General features: G+C 44.3%; 1 protein-coding gene and 1 non-coding gene across 2 annotated transcripts; one reads left to right on the forward strand and one right to left on the reverse strand.

Annotated features, from left to right (window-relative positions):
• Window positions 1–3,528: 3,528 nt before the first annotated feature.
• Window positions 3,529–3,635, forward strand: LOC114680882. The gene has a single exon (XR_003732830.1). It is a non-coding gene; the product is annotated as a U6 spliceosomal RNA (small nuclear RNA).
• Window positions 3,636–3,831: 196 nt separating this feature from the next.
• Window positions 3,832–16,625, reverse strand: LOC114680849 (zinc finger protein 709-like). The gene is made up of 4 exons (XM_037197925.1): window positions 16,443–16,625; window positions 8,341–8,467; window positions 8,085–8,145; window positions 3,832–5,906 (listed from the first exon to the last, which is right to left on the reverse strand). Exons 1-4 carry the CDS (start codon window positions 16,443–16,445, stop codon window positions 4,403–4,405), a joined length of 1,695 nt encoding a protein of 564 aa, XP_037053820.1. The 5' UTR covers window positions 16,446–16,625; the 3' UTR covers window positions 3,832–4,402.

The raw sequence follows: 16,625 nt of genomic DNA on the forward strand, positions 1-16,625 counted from the left end.
GGGCTCTAGTCTTTAAGAGTTCCTCACCCCACTGTTCTTTCATACTGCCTGTTCTTAGGTTAGGTCTGGGGATGTGATTCCCCAGACAGTTCCTCACTTTAGCACATGAGCCCCAGTTCAACTCCTAAGACTGCCCACTCCCAACCCTCTGGTGTCCAGACTGCAGAGACGCGGGCTGCGGGCGCTAAGCTAACAGACACGCCGCAGCACTTACTTTTCAGGTAAGGAAAGGACCGCGGCACTGCCTGCTGGTCCAGCTCCAGCACGCCGGGTCTGGACAGCGTGGCCCAGAGGAGCCAGACAAGGCTCAGCTGCATGCAGGAGGTCAAGTACCCATTACCGCCTCGAGATTACTGCTGCCTCCTCACCATACCTGGGACGAGTCAGCACGCACCATTTCCAGCCTCTGGGTGTCCTGGTGTCCGCCTGACGCTCCTGAAGTCAGTGAAGGAGACCTGGATACCCGGGACTGGGATATGGGATCTACTTCCAAAGAACACACACACGTGTCGGAGAGTGGGGGAGAATGGGGAGAAAGGAAGGAAAGTAACAGACCTGATAGGGGCAGATTGCTTCACCTATGGAGCAAACTCCTTGTTGGGCAGTACATGCATTCAAATAAGACCGTGATAGGCCAGCAAGCCTTAGGCCCGCCTCCTGGAGCCCCGGGGACAGGAGAAGCAACTTTCACTGAGTAAGGTAAAGATCAAATTACAGACTCGAGGCCTCTCCAGATCCCAGAATCCTGCTGTCACCCATGCCTGAGCCCCATGAAGAGCTAGTATGGGGTGTGAAGGCAATTGCAGACCTCGGGGTTGGTGGAAAACGCCTTTCAGAGCTATAGTCAGCGGCTGTATCTGCCTCCCTGCGGCTGTTGTGGTCTCCCTCAAAGACCAAGTACCTTCCAGGAAGATGTCAGGGCTAGATATGCATCTTTGTGGTAGAGCCTTTGCTGAGCATATGTGAAGGCCTGCGCCCAGCCCTCGACCCCACTACACCTGCATTAGAAATAAGACAGGGATAAAACTAAAAACAAAGTACTTGAAACAAATAGTTATTTGTAACTATGTTTACGTGTGCCCGTCTGTGTGGGGGTTTGCTCGTGAGAACAGTGCCCCCAGAGGCTATTGGATGGAATCCTGCCTGTCATCCATGCTGCTGTAAAAATGCTCCTTGTGGTGGTGAAAACAACTGTTAGGGTTAAAATGGATGTTAGGATGTTGGGTTGAGGAGCTGGGAAGATAGCCTGGTGACTAAGAGCACCTGCTGCTCTTGGGCAGGAGCAGACTGCTGTTCCCAGCACCCACCCCTGGCAGCTCACAACTAAATCTATCTCTAACTAAAGCAGTGGTTCTCAGCCTTCCTAATGCTGCGACCCTCTAACACAGCCCTTCATGTTGTGGTGACCCCCAACCATAAAGTTATTTTTATCACTACTCCATAACTGTGGTTCTGCTGTTATGAATCGTAATGTAGATATTTTTGGAGATAGAGGTTTGTCAAAGGGTCACAACCCACATATTGAGAACCATTGCTCTAAAGCATCTACTACTCTCTCTGACCTCTGGGGGTACCTTCACACACATGTCCATACTCACACATATACATAAATAAATGTAAAAAAATAAAAATTTTGTTACAACTATACACAATTAGATATGTAAAAATACTTTTCTAAATGTTAGGTTAGGACGAAAGCCAAGCTGATCTTGACGGTCTCAGACTGGCACGTGTGAAGCTCACCCCACCCGGGAGTCACACACAGGCACTGCTGTCCTTTCACATGTCCTTGCACTGTTCTAGTTAATTTTATGTCAAGCTGACACAGGCTAGAGTCATCTGAGAGGAGGGAACCAAAACTGAGGAAATACCTCAATAAGACTGGCTGCAGACAAGCCTGTAGGGCATTTTCTCGACTTGTGGTCAGGGCCCACCCCACTGTGGGGCCCTGGGTTAGTGGCCCTGGATTCTATAAGGAAGCAGGCTGAGCAAGCCATGGGGAGCCAGCCAGTGAGCAAATCCCCTCTATGTTCTCTGCATCAGCTCCTGCCTCCAGGTCCCTGCCCTGTTTGAGTTCCTGTCCTGACTTCCTCTGATGATGAACAATATGTAGTTAAACCTTTCCTCCCCAAGTTGTTTGGCTTGTGGTATTCCATCATAGCAACTCTCCCACTAAGTCATGCACCCAATGCACCTAACTGCAACAGACTAAATAGTGGGAATGGATGGTTTTAAAAAGCTTCTACCTTTCCAGGAAGGAGAACAACCCAGACAAATCAACAGGCAAGGAGGTAACCAAGTCCAACTGGAGCAGTGTCCAGATGGTTGAATGCCCATTTGTGACTAAATAAACTTGACGCTGCACTTAGGCATTTCCACTATTAGAAACTAATAAAATATGTGTAATAGGGTGGAGCACAAGGTTACTATATTCACATATCTTCCTAAGTAGACTAGACAATAATATAGGGGGAAATGTTTGCTCAAAATGAAGTAATGGGAAAATGAATATTCTTTTGCCTTGTATTTTTAATGAGGACATATACTTCCTGTCAAAATACTACTTCAAAATGTGATTATAGAATAAGACAGGAGTGTTGTAGTGAATGTGAGGTCATCCTGGGCATCATAAGAATCAAGTTAGCAGCTATTACCTAGCTATAGCCTACTTCAAAGAAGCCAAGAGGTGCTGGAGAGATGGCTCAGTGGTTAGGAGCACAGGCTGCTCTTTAGAGAACCTAGGTTTAATTCCCAGTGCCACAACATGGAGGCTCAAAACCATCTGTAACTCCAGCCCGGGGGTCCAGAGCCCTCTTCTGGCCTCATCAGGCCTCAGGCACACATGTGCAGCACAGACACAGATGCAGGTAAAATACCCACTCATGAAATAAATCTTTACAAGTTAGAAGTGTGTGTGTGGGGGAGACGAGAGAAAGAGAAAAGGAGAGGCGCTAAGGGCTTGGGGACACAGCATAAGACAACTGCCTTCGGAGGCATATAGCTTGCCTGGTATGCTGCTATTCACTCAAACTTTATTAAACAGTCCTTGAGATTTCTTCTGGGTTCAATTGTTAAATTCTATGATTAACAAGACATAATCCCCAAAAGGGGAACCCAGTTTCCCTGGGAATACCAGGAACTCAATATATAGTCCAGATGGTTCTGGAAACTTGGGATTCTTACTAGCTTCCCAAGTAGGATCACATGCTCGTGCCACCACACCCAGTAATAAGTGATACTCATGGCGGATCTCCCAAGACAGCACACAGACTCAGTGGGTGAGATTGTCACATTAAAGTCAAGTATCTCTTTTAATGACACTTATTTCCCAAACCTTGCTGTTTCTTAAATTTTGAGTTGAACCAGTAAATATTCCCACAAGTTTTCTAGTGCCAAGAGTTTTCTGAATACACTCTTTTAAGTGCTGCCAAAGTGATAACGGAGACCTCACAAATTCTTTACTGTAGGCTACCCTCGGTGAGTTCTTCCATTTCTACAAAAGGATGACTGAAAGAGTTGCAAGATTCCGTGCTCACTTCGGCAGCACATATACTAAAATTGGAACGATACAGAGAAGATTAGCATGGCCCCTGCGTAAGGATGACACACAAATTCGTGAAGCGTTCCATATTTAAAAAAAAAAAAAAAAAAAAAAAAAGAGTTGCAAGATTCCCTGTATGTCTTAGTCACTGTTCTATTGCTGTCAGGAGACACCATGACAAAGACAAATCTCGTAAGACAAATCATTTAATTGGGGGCTGGCTTACAGTTTCAAAGACTTATTCCATTATTATCATGGCTGGCACTATGGTGCTTGAGCAGTAGCTGAGAGCTACATCCTGAACCATAGGCACAGACAGAGAAAGAGTGACTGGATCTGGCACAGGCTTTTGAAACCTCAAAGCTGACTCCCAGTTTCACACTGCCTCTAAAAAGTTCACATCTACTCCAACAAGGCCATATCTTGTAATTCTTTCAACAGTTCCACTCCCTGGTAATTGACCATTCAAATATATAAACATGTTTGGAGCATTCTTATTCAAACCACTACATTATACATGAAGGGTTTCTCTCCAAAATGACTACCACAATGTCTTTTGTGGGCCCCTAAAAACCAAAGGCTTTTTATGTTTTCTACATTGTGTGCATAAGGTTTCTCTCCAGTGTGAGCTATTTAGCATCTTCTCCACAATGAAAAGAATGCAGAAGACTTTATCACATTCCCTGCAGATTTTCTCCAAAGCGCTATTCTCCGTGTGTCTACTTCCATGTCGTTGAAGGGAACTTTTCTAGTATTAAAAGCCACATTGATTCAAAAGAACTGCTTCTCTAGAAACTTGTTTGACATTTTCCCATGTTGTTTGATTTCTGTGAGAGCTAACTAAGACAAGACTTTCTCACGTTATTTACAAACATCCTTATTTGTTTTACTATGAATTAGTGCATGTCTTCGCAAATGAGTTGAACTCGAAAAGCCTCTCCCACATGTCTTACATTGATAGGGTCTCTCGCTGCTATGGATTCGTTCATGTACTCGAACCTCAAAAAAGCGACGAAAAGCTTTCCCACATTGCTTGCATACATAGGGTTTTTCTTCACTATGCATTATTTTATGTTTTCGAAGAGAACTGTCAGAACTGAAAGCTTTCCCACATTGCAAACACACATAGGGCTTCTCTCCAGAATGATTCCTTTCATGGCTCTGAAGGGAGGAAGAAGAAGCTAAATCCTTTCCACACTGCTTACACTTGTAGGGGTTTGCTCCAGCATGCATTCTTTTATGGAATTGAAAGGAACTGTGATTATTGAAAGATTTCCCACATTGCTTGCACACATAGAGTCTCTCTCCAGTGTGAGTACTTCCATGTCTTTTAAGGTTACCAGAACTACCAAAAGTTTTCCCACAGTGCTTACACACATAGGGCTTCTGACCAGTGTGAATTCTTTCATGTGTTTTTAGGGAACTGGAATAAGTAAAGCCTTTCCCACATTGTTTACAAACATAGGGATTCACACCACTGTGAATTACTTTATGCTTTTGAAATTGGTACCAAAATGTGAAGGAATTCCCACACTGCTTACATACATAAGATTTTTCCCGAGTGTGAGTTAGTTCATGTGATTTAAGGTAACGAGAAGCAGTGAAGGCTTTCCCACATTGCTTACACACATATGGTTTCACACCAGTGTGAATCCTTCTATGTATTCGAAAGTAAGTAGAATCGAGGAAAGTTTTCCCACACTGCTCACACACATAGGGCTTCTTAACACTGTGAATTCCCATACGTCTTCGAAGACAAGCAGAATGAGGCAAAGTTCTCCCATTATGATTAGGCAGAAAAGGATTCTCGCCAGTGTCAGTTGTCTGATGTCTTAAAAGGTTACCAAACCGAGCAAAGCCTTTCCCACATAGTTCACACACATAGGGCTTCTTAACACTGTGACTCTTTTCATGCCTTTGTAAAGGACTGGGGTGAGTGAAGCCTTTCCCACATTGCTTGCAAACGAAGGATTTTTTTCCATGGTCATGTTCTTCATTCTTTTGGCCAGATTGGAGACAAGGAAGGTCTTCTTTGTAGTCCTTATTTTTAGAAGGTTCCTCTCCAGTGTGAGCACTTTTATGTGTCCGAAGGGACAGAGGAGAACGGGAGCTGCCCCCAAACTCCTTATGTTTATACAACTTCTGTCCATATTCCTGGTCTTCATGAGGTTTGTGTCCTACCTGATGATTTAGGGATGCACCTAGAGATGACTGGCCAATGCTCCCTTCTCCACACACATGCTTCTCACATGTGGAAAGTCCTGGATAAGATTTCAGGTTCACAGAAGGCTCTGGAATACAGCTGAAGAATTCTGTACACTGAAGACTTTTTTTATATTCACAGAATATCTCTACCAGTTGGCTGCTGCAAAATAAATTAAGAGTACATGACTAAGACTTGGTTTATTAATGACTGAACAAAAGAAATGTTGGTTTCATGCTGAGAAAAAGTTTATAACATGTTTGGACTGCAATGCTTTCCAAGATCACTTGAGGACAGAAAAAGAGAAACAGTGGTATCTATGCATGGTGGGATTTGTCTCCTTGAGAACATTTAATATTCACCTATCATTTCAACACAAATTTCAATCCAAATCTTATGTACATTTTGGATGTAGAATGGCATCAATCAAAATCATCTCGGTTTTTTTGTTTTAAATACTTGCATGTCCATAAAATAAGCTGAGAATAAGTCATTTCCAACTTGTCCTTATGGCTGGTAGATAAACCAATACAACATTAAGTTTCAAAAATGTGTCCATTTACTGTGTTTATAGGTGTGCATGTGTGCTATGGTACATGAGAGGAGCTCAGGATAGCTTTCAGGAGTACTATTTCCTTCCATGTCAACGAAACAGGGTCTCTGTTAGAAGTGCAAGTGTCATTTCATGTGGGTTCTGGAAATTAAACTCAGGCCGTTATAATTGCATGGTCAGCCCTAATACCAGTTAGGCAATCTTTTGGTTCCCCTGTATAACATTTGAAATGATGAGGTGTGCTCTGGTTAGTTTTCTGTCAACACAATGTAGAATTATCCTGGAAGAGAAATCTCAGCTAAGAAAATGTCTCCTTTAGATTGTCTTTAGGCAAATCTATGAGGGCATTTTTGTGATCATTCATCAGTGTAGGAGAGACTAGCCAACTGGGCATGGTATCGTCCCACCCTCACCTCTGGCAACGGCTGGTCCTAATTATATAAAAAAATAGTCTGAGCAAGCCGTGGAGAACAAGTCAGTAAGGACTTTCTTCCATGGGTCTCTGTCTCAGTCCTTATCTCTAGGCCCTTGCCCTGCCTTGAGTTCCTGCCTTGATTTCCCTTAATGGTGAACTGTGATCAGGACATGTAAGCCAAATAAACCCTTTGCTCTGTCTATACAGGAGAAGGCGGCACCTCAGTTACAGTGGACACCACAGCATGTTGGCAATACCAGTAGGGTGGGACAACCCCTCAGGACAGTGCATGATGATGTGGAACTGGCATGAGCCTGGAAGACTACCTGTGTGTGCGGCCAGTGGGGGAGTTGGGGAAGTGGAGCTCTAAAGAATTTGGGAACCCAAGAGATGGTGTTTCAATTCCAAACGTGACACACAAATATGTATACTGCTGGAAGTTGGTTTTGAGTGGCTTTGATTTTGACTATGCCCTGGTTCTTCACTCCTCGGGTAAGAAAGCATATAGCTTTTTTTTTTTTAAATATTGTCGAGACCCACCATTTGGTAACTTTTGACTTTTAAAAGAAACACTGAGTTTTAAGGGGAATTTGGACTTTTAAACTGTTGAAACTTAAGACTGTTAATTGTGATATCAATATCAACATGACATCCTGTGGACAAACAGAAAGGACAGGTTATGGTTTAATATTGAGGTGTTTGTGTGTAATGAAGACAAGAGGGCAATTTTGCTGGTAGGTTTTGTCAGCTTGACAAAACCTAGGGAACTTTGGTTGAGGAAATGTCCCCATTGACCTGGCCTATAAGCAAGCCTGTGGAGCATTTTCTTGATTGGTGATCAGTGTGAAAGTGTCTAGTTCACTGTAGGCAGTGCCTTTCCTAGGAAGGGGGTCACGAGGTGTATAAGAAAACAAACCGAGCAAGCCATGGGGAGCAAGACAATAAGCAGCAATCCTCCATGGGCTCTGCCTTCAGGTCATGCCAGAACTTCCTGCTTGAGTTCATGCCCTGACTTCCCTTGATCAGGGACTGCAAACTGCAAGGTGAAATTAACCCTTTCCACTCCAAGTTGCTTTGGCTCATGGACTTCATCCCAGCAATACAAAGCCAAACTAAGACACTCTGTATGGCTTAAAGTTTGTATATATATGAACTACGATAACACATCACATGTGACATCTTCATATTCTAGCTGTCCTCAAGATCGCTGTATTTGACATCTTCTAGTGCTGATGTTTAAGACAGAAATTCTAGGAGAAATTTCTCTGAGATGAAATTGGTTTGATGCTGGATATTAAATACCTCTTTTACTTCTTTGTAAAATGTCCTTGTACAACAGCACTATAGAATGTAGCTTTGGGAAACAAATTACCTTAATTTTCTGCAGAGATTTTCATACTCATTTACAAACTTCTGGTTTTCCAACTTGTTTCCTAAAATGTAGAATCAGAGAAATAGTTAAGAATTATTAATAACAGAAAAAATAGATAACAGCTAAAGTGAAGGTATAAGAGATCTGACACATCACCATCCCCCTTTCCGTTCCCATATTCCAATCCATACATCAACACTGATAAGCTAGAAACACTGTCCTATGATGGGCTAGCAAAGGCAATGCTCAAGTGTACCTATAGCAGCCAGGTTCCTCAAGGTTTCCTGCATCACATCTTTGTACAGCTTCTTCTGGGATGGATCCAGCAGAGCCCACTCCTCCTTGGTGAACCTCACAGCCACATCCTCAAAGTTCACTGACTCCTAAAAGCACACACATACATTTCCAGGAAAGTGAGCCTCATGGTACTGGAGATGTACATAGATTTAATGAGAAGTTGACATGACACTATGTTCCACAAGTTGTCTTGGTCATCACACTCTACTGCTCATACAGACTAAGATTCCCCCAAACACAAATGCTAAAAGTAAACTGAAGCTTTCTGGGAAGGAAACATGAAGATAGCATGAGCTCTTGTGCACACAACTGTGGGAGTTTCTCTTTCTGTACTGCATCTTTCTAACAACTTTCATCACAAATTCTGATTGTCTAATACTCTCCAGGGAGTCACTATCAGCAGTCCTTAGAACATGTGTGCTGCTGGGTGGTAGTGGTGCACGCCTATAATCCCAGCACTTGGGAGGCAGAGGCAGGAAGATCTCTGAGTTTGATGCCAGCTTGATCTACAGAGGGAGTTCCAGGACAGCCAGAGCTACAGAGAGAAACCATGTCTGAAACAACAACAACAAAAAGAATGTGTGAACTTAGAAATGCTGGACAAAACAGTTCTCTAGGTGACTGGGAAGTGAGATCTAGATTGATTCCTTCCCCCATAGCTGTGAAGAATGAGGGAGATTTTTCAAATAGTAGATGGCAACTGTACTCCAAATTAAAAACAACTCCTTCTTCTCCCTAAGAATCCTAGCAACAATTTCACATTGTCGTCAGAGGGATGCTATCTGGTTAGAACCCAGCATATTCTCTAGATGATGATTCTGTATCATCTGGTTTGGCAGACAGTATTTGTACACCTTTCTAAAACCTTGTTTTAGTGTGTACTGTATGTGGAGAATGTGAGGATGCCACAGTGCTCTAGTGAAAATCAGCAACAGCTTGTGGGAGTTGGTCCTTTCTTTCTAACTTAGCAAGGGTTCTAGAGACTGACTTCAGACCATGAAGGTTACATAGCAAGTGCCTTTACCTGCTGAGCCATCTCAGCAGGCCTCTACTTAATACTTCTTATAAATTGTTAGGAGCCTGAATAGATGTTCTGTGACTGCACTAAAGGCCAGTATTACAAGGTTTATAACTGGATTCTTTGGTCCGGTCCTTAGTCAAACATCAAACAGGACTCATGACAAGCAATTCATTTTATTGGTGTCTTATTTTACTTTCTGTTTCTGTATCACCGTGACCAAATGCAACTTGAGCAGAAAGTGTTCCTATGGATTACAGGTCACAGTCAATCATTGGGGAAGTCAAAGCAGGAGACTCAAAGAAAAAACATGCAGGCAAGAACTGAGGCAGAGAGCAGAGATGAGCACTGTACAAGCCCAGGCCCACATAACCTGGAATGGCAACACCCATATTGGAGTAGGCCCTCCCACGTTAATTAACAAGCAAGGAAATGCCCTAAAGGCATGCACACAGGCCAATTTGGTGGAACCAATTCTTCAACTAAGATTCCCATTTTCTCAGGTGTGCAATTTGCCAACCAACTGAGCCATCTCACTGGCCCATTACACTATTTTTATTTGAGAAATTCGATGGGTAATAAAACAATGGAAAGATGGTACATGTTCTTAGACAAACTTCTAATTCACCAACATGTCATCTCTAAAATTTCTAAAACACATATTAAAGTAAAATAGTCAGGCAATGGTGGCTCATATCTTTATTTCCAGCATCTGGGAGGCAGAGGCAGTTGGATCTCTGTGAGTTTGAGGCCAGCTTGGTCTACAAAGTGAGTTCCAAGACACTCAAGGCTGCTAATACAGAAAAACCTCATCTTGTAAAAAATCAAAACAAAACAGAAACTACAAGGAAATAAAAGGTGGATATATACAATTAAATTTATTATAATTAGATGACTTTCCCTTGCCAAAATGCATCAAGACTGATAATGGTCCCACCTACAACAGTACAGGATTTTCAAAATTCTGCCAAGACTTTTCTATTGTTAATAAAACTGATATTCCTTATAATCCTCAAGGACAGGCTATAGTAGAACGCTGCCATCATACCTTAAAAACATATATTGCTAAATTAGAAAGAGGGGAGCTAGAGGCTCATCTCTCCTCTCCACATTCTATTCTTTCCCTTGTTTTATATATTTTAAATTTTTTATCGGTGGATTCTGCTGGAGTATCCGCTGCAGATAAGCACTGGAGGGCTCCTGTTGCAAATCATCCTCTGGTGCGATGGACGATCTTTCTACTGGCACTTGGAGGGGACCCGATCCGGTGTTGGTGTGGGCCCGGGGATCTGTTTGTGTCTTTCTGCAGGACAATGAAGTTCCTCTTTGGGTTCCTGAACACTGTGTGCACCCTGTGGCTGCTGCTGAATCCCAACATGGCAGAGACCTATTGGGCCTTTGTAAAAAACTCTTCCCTTCTGATGCTAACGGGGATTGAGAGCCCAATATGGCCAGCCTTGGCAAACATTAACGTAAGCTTAGGAACTGTAGCCATGTGGTTGGATTCTTCAGAAGGTAATGTATGGTAACTTTTTTCAAAAATGTTGAGAATGTATCACACCTTGGAGATTAAGGATAACTCTGAAGGTCAATGACCTTCATTTGTTAACAGTAGCAAGCCAGCTAAGCCTTTTCACATTTTGCAACCCTCTTCAAGCTGGTATAGTACCTACTTTTCAGGAATAGCTCTGTGCAACATTTATTGGCCTCCTGAAATTCATATAGCCTTTTTGAAGATACCTTAAAATTTGTGAGCCTGAATGTAGCCATTAATGAGACCATTAGTTCTGCTCCTTGTTTGCTGTTTTTGTTTTCTTTATGGTTCTCAGTTGTTCTTTTGCAGACCTGCCAGCCTAAGTAGTGCTGGGATCAAGAAAAATGGGCCTTGGTGGTTTGTGTTCCTGGAGCTGTGTCCATGCCAGTGGACCGTGGCAGTTAGACACAGATGATGCTCACATGCTCCAGAAGAGACTCTAACATCGCTGCTGCCATTGTTGCTGTTGTAACAGTGGTGGCCACTGCTGCTATTGCTTCTGGGATTGCGATTTCATTGGTTACTACAGCTAGCACAATGGAGACCCTAGCAGCAAAAGTCGCTACCACAGTTAATCTTTCATCTTATTGGGCATGATAAATTTAATTCCACTATTATACATTTAAATTGGCTTTAAAAGTTGTAAAAATTACTAATACTCAAGTTCCATTTGCTTATGGGATACCACCCTACAAGACTCCAATTTGCAGTAAGGCTCATTTAAGGGAATGGCTCAATTGCCTTTAGCCTCCTGGCTAGGGGTGGGTTAGGACTTCTGTTGGTCTTTTCTGTGTCGCACAGATTGCAAGCCCAGTGCCACTTTGAGATCTTTGGCAGCAGTTACTCTACAGCTCATGTGGTTGAGTCTGTATGACAATGAGTATTCAGAGACGGGTAATGCTTGGGGGGCGGTCATCAACCTAAGACAGAGCACTTTGTGTGGCCTGGGCAGGTGTCTCCATGACGGGTAAGGTGACCTGTTGACGTCCCATGCAACCTAAGTCAAAGCTCATTTTTTTTTTAGTAAAAAGGGGGGACCTGTGGGCCCCGGCCTCCGACTGTGAGTGGCTGCTGCCTTGCTTGCTGACCTTGACCAGATGTCCTCCCTATTCAGATTCCCTGCTGGTTTCCTTCTCACCTAAGGATCACTAGAGAGATCACTGGAGGTTCTTTGTTCCTGTATCCTGCATTTGGTGTAAACAGCTTGATGCAAGAATGTAGAACATTCTCCAGCGAACTTCTGCCCTCCGGGGATCCTCCATTGTGCTGTAAGCCTGTATTTAAGGTTTCCTCCCTCTTTCAATAAATGGCATTTGGCATTCGACATTCAGCTGTGGCAAATGACTCGCTGTCTCTTGTCTCTTATTTTCTAATCCGCAGCCCCTCGATTGGACATGGTGAACGGTATCGGTAACGCCGGCGTTACCGCTACATTCCCTAATTTCTCAGGGTCAGTATTCATAGATGGTTATGGTATCAGTGCTAAGAGAAAGCTACACCAGGAGGAGCTGAATATAACCACGATTATGTTTTTTAAAAAGAATATAAAATTCTTTCAATTCAGAAAAGCTGCAAGGGGCTGGTAAGGGAGCTCAGTGGTTAAGAGCATGGGCTACTCTTCCAGCGGATCTGGACCCTTTCCTAGCACTTATGGCATCTAACTCCAGTTTCAATGTCCTCTTCTGGTTCCACTGGGACTGCACACATATGGAGCAAAGACATTCACGCAGGTAAAACACCCATAAACAAAACACTTAAATTTTTTTTTGTTTTACAGGTATAAAAGAAGATAAATAGCTGGAGAGGGAGTCCAGTGGATAAGAACCCTTGTTGTTCTACCAAAGGACTTGAGATCAATTCCTGCACCCGTATTAGGCAGCTCACAACTGTCTGTAACTCCAGTTCCAGAGGGATAAGGTGCCTCTTGCCTCTCTGGTCACCCACACTCAGCCTTAAATCAAAAAAATCGTTAGAAGAAAAGAAAGAAAGGATATTCCAAAAGGATCAAGGGAAGTGATCATAGACACAAGAACAAAGATATCTCTAAAACTGGATAATAAGTTACTTCCCTGAAATTATCTGCTAACTCAGAAACCACCAGGGAAAGAGAAACGGAGGCATGTGCTTGTTTGTCCCTCAATGTTCTTGGGAAAAAGATGGCTTTGCATCCTAAACAAAGACAGAAATCACTGTTCTTAATCAATAGTTAAGAGGGATTGCTGATCTTCTAGAGGATGCAGGTTCAAATCCTTACATCCCCTCCAGGTGACAACTCCATGTATTATTATTTGCTGATTCAGATTCATTGTGCTTCTAACGTGGGACATGTACTGCGAACATCCTTCCTAATAAAACATTGTTTTCACTCAACAGGGCTTTGCAAATTCAAACTTTTAGCTTCAACAATAAATACCTAAACTGATCAGAAGACAGATAATACTTAACTAAACAGATTTCTTTTTTGTCCTCTTTACGCTCTAGGCCAGTTATTGCTGACCAACACCAACCTGATCCTAAAGTTGCCCATTCCACATTGAAACCCCAAGGACAGGATGGTCTCAGAGAAAACCGCTTTCTGATTTAGCAGCTGACTATGACACCCTCCATGACACCAGATCTCCACCTTCTCTTTCCTTCTGTTTACCCATATTTAGCTCCGTTTCCTCCTCCCTAAGAGAGAACAGCCTTCTTCACCTAACCTCTAGAGAAGCGTGCAGATCTACCACTAGGAGCCGACTCCTTACAGCAACACCCCTTTCACATACAGGTATGGCCTGGCTCTATCACAAATTGGCTTTTTAAACAACATTAAAAAAATACAGCCAAGTGTAGTGGTGCACACCTTTAATCCCAGCAGAGGCAGGTGGATCTCTGTGAGATTGAGGCGAGCCTAGTCTACAAAGGGAGTTCCCAGACAGCCAGGGCTGTTTAACATAGAGAAATCCTGGTTCTAAAAAGCAAAAAAAACAAACAAAAAAGGACAGTGACAATTATGACAGAGGCCAAGTCCACTCACCCAGCCCTTTTCAGTGTGTTTGGCCATATCAGAAACACTTGGAAAATTAGAGATGTATTTTTAGTCCTAAGAATCACAGAATTTAGAGGAAGCATTCTTGAATCTGTGACTTTCCTAGGCACCAAGAGGGGAAAGCGGTGGGACTGCTCTTGGTTACTGTTGTGCAGAATATCACCGTTGTGACCGAGCCTAGCCTGCGCTCTTGACCTGATTTGTTACAAGCAGAGCATCAGGGCCTGGAAAGGGGGACTGTTTACAGAAGAACAGCTTGTTTACCTAAGTAAACACCCACCACCTGCCAGCACACGAAGACACATTAACCATATCAATAAGTAACAACACCTGAAAATATAACAAATCATAACAGAAATGCCAGACACAGGAGCTTTTGATCCACAACAGATGGAACCCCCTTCCTGAGACTGTAAAAGACCAAAGTGTGGCAAGCATGAGTCATGATAGGGTCAGCTGTCAAAAGCCGGAAACTTCTCACCAGCCTGCTAACATGTCCCCCACCTCAACCTTGCTCCAGCAGTTTCTTCATGGCCAAACACTCAGCCCACTTCAGACTCACCATCCGACAGCCTGCCCTCCCAGGGCAGGTGCATTCGGCATCTCCACCCCTGCACTTCTGGTCTGGTCCCTACAGACTTCCCCTTAGCCCCGCCTCAGCTCTCTCTCTGCCTGTGACTTCAGGACAGCCTGTGATCTCTGCAGCCTCTTCAACCATTTCTTACCCATTCTGTAACCTGGGCTGTCTATCACTGTGTGATCTGCTGGATAGTGTTGGTGATTCAAACCGGGATAAAGGGCAGGAGTGGTAGTGCACATCTTTCATCCTGGTTCTTAGGAGGCCTCTCTAGATCTCTCTGTCCCTCTTTCCATTGTGCATATTGACTGATCCCAAGACATTCACTTTCCCAAAATTTGGCATTTAGACAAAAGTCAATATTCCCTCAGGAACTTGATAAATAGTTCATACCCACTAAAACTTGAAATCCTCATTATTGCTGGCATCAGGATCCTATGGGTCTTCTATTAACACATGCCTTTGGTGGCTATTACCATACCAAGGTCTATGCTAAGCTCTAGGCTCCTTCTATTCTTACTCACAAGTTATGTACTTCAAAGCCCTCTGTCCCAGCTCAGAGGCTCCTCTTCTCCCAGGCACCTCTTCCCTTAAAACCTTGGAACATTATCTCCCTTAGGCTCTTCGCTTTCCTGAGAGACAGCCTGGGCAGTTTGTAATAAACATTTTCCTCTCTCACCTACAGAGCAGCTGTTCTGGCTTCTTGACTGCGACCATTTCATCCACATACACTGACGTGTCTTTCTCTGCTTTTCACTAATAACTTGGCTCTTTTTACTGGCTTATTGAGAACAGGTGGCTGGGTGTGACTTGGGGCACAGGTTGGGAACGCCAAGCTCAAGAACACAAAGGAACAGTTACAGGATAAACAGAAAGGGAGCTGAGGAGAGCTTCTTTGGACAGTTAGAGCATCAAGCCACAGGCAGCCATGTTGAAGCCCTGAAGGGAGAAACAGCCTTCAGTTCCCGAGGAGTGAGGGAAGTTACCTGCTCAAAAAGGTTTAGGGTGAGGACAGGAATATTCAGTGTCCCCAGACCTAACCTAAGAACAGGCAGTATGAAAGAGCAGTGGGGTGAGGAACTCTTCAAGACTAGAGCCCAGGAGCAGGGTGTGGTGGTGCACCCCTTTAATCCCAGCATGGGGAGCAGAGGCAGGCAGATTTCTGAGTCTTAGGCCAGCCTTGTGTACAACACGGGTTCCGGGACAGCCAGGGCTACACTGAAAAACCCTGTCTCAAAAACCAACCAAAAATCAAACAAACAAAACAAAACCAAAAAAAACCCCAAGACTAGTGCTTTGACTCTAAGCCATCCTGCATCTAGTTATGACAGAGGGAAAGCAAGTAAGTGTCCACAACGGCTTGGTTTTCCCCACCTGAAGTGCGGTTGCTCCTTGGGTGGGTAAAAGCCTCGGGTCATGAGGAATTGTGTCGGGCTGTGCAGGGCAATAGCCCCGAGCCATAAGGAATTTGCTCAGCCCTCGCTTGACCATTCCTTTTCTCCTGCTGATACAATATACTGGGGTGTGACGAGATTTTAGGGGAAGGACGGGGCAGTTATAGAACCAGTGCCCTAACCCTTACCATCCACGCAGCTCCGCCTCCACCACCCCACCCCACCCCGCACATGAGCCCCTGCCCAACTCCTAGGGCTGGTTCCCCACGACCTTCTGGCGACACCGCCCAGACCGCAGGGACGCGGGCTGCGGGCGTCCCACTGACCCCACACACCGCAGCAGCGAGCGCTCAGCCACGGACTGGACCGCGCGGCTCTGCCGGCTGACCCAGCAACATCCAATCGGACCCGGAGCCAGAGGAGACTCAGCTGCCTCCGAAGGCCGGTTCCCACGGCAGCCTCCAAACGCAGCATCCCCCTCCCCACATGCACGATGCCGGCCGAACGTACCATTTCCAGTCACGGAGTGTCCCGGTGTCCCCCCGCTCCTGCTGTCAGTGAAGGCGACTTTGATTTCTAGGCCGGGGATTTAGGACACACTTCCTGAGAAGACAAACATGCCTAATGTTGGGGGTTAAGAAAACAGACCTAGGTCAGGCAAATTCCCTCACCTAAGAAGCATACTCCTCATTG

This window comes from Peromyscus leucopus, chromosome 22, assembly GCF_004664715.2.
Source record: "Peromyscus leucopus breed LL Stock chromosome 22, UCI_PerLeu_2.1, whole genome shotgun sequence".
NCBI lineage: Eukaryota > Metazoa > Chordata > Mammalia > Rodentia > Cricetidae > Peromyscus > Peromyscus leucopus.

Excerpts from the sequence above, each read along its gene's own strand:
- LOC114680849 (XM_037197925.1), bottom strand. Across the intron at positions 8,146-8,340 it reads GAGGAACCTGGCTGCTATAG|GAAACAAGTTGGAAAACCAG; the intron begins GTACACTTGAGC and ends TCTACATTTTAG. Across the intron at positions 5,907-8,084 it reads AATCTCTGCAGAAAATTAAG|CAGCCAACTGGTAGAGATAT; the intron begins GTAATTTGTTTC and ends TTTATTTTGCAG.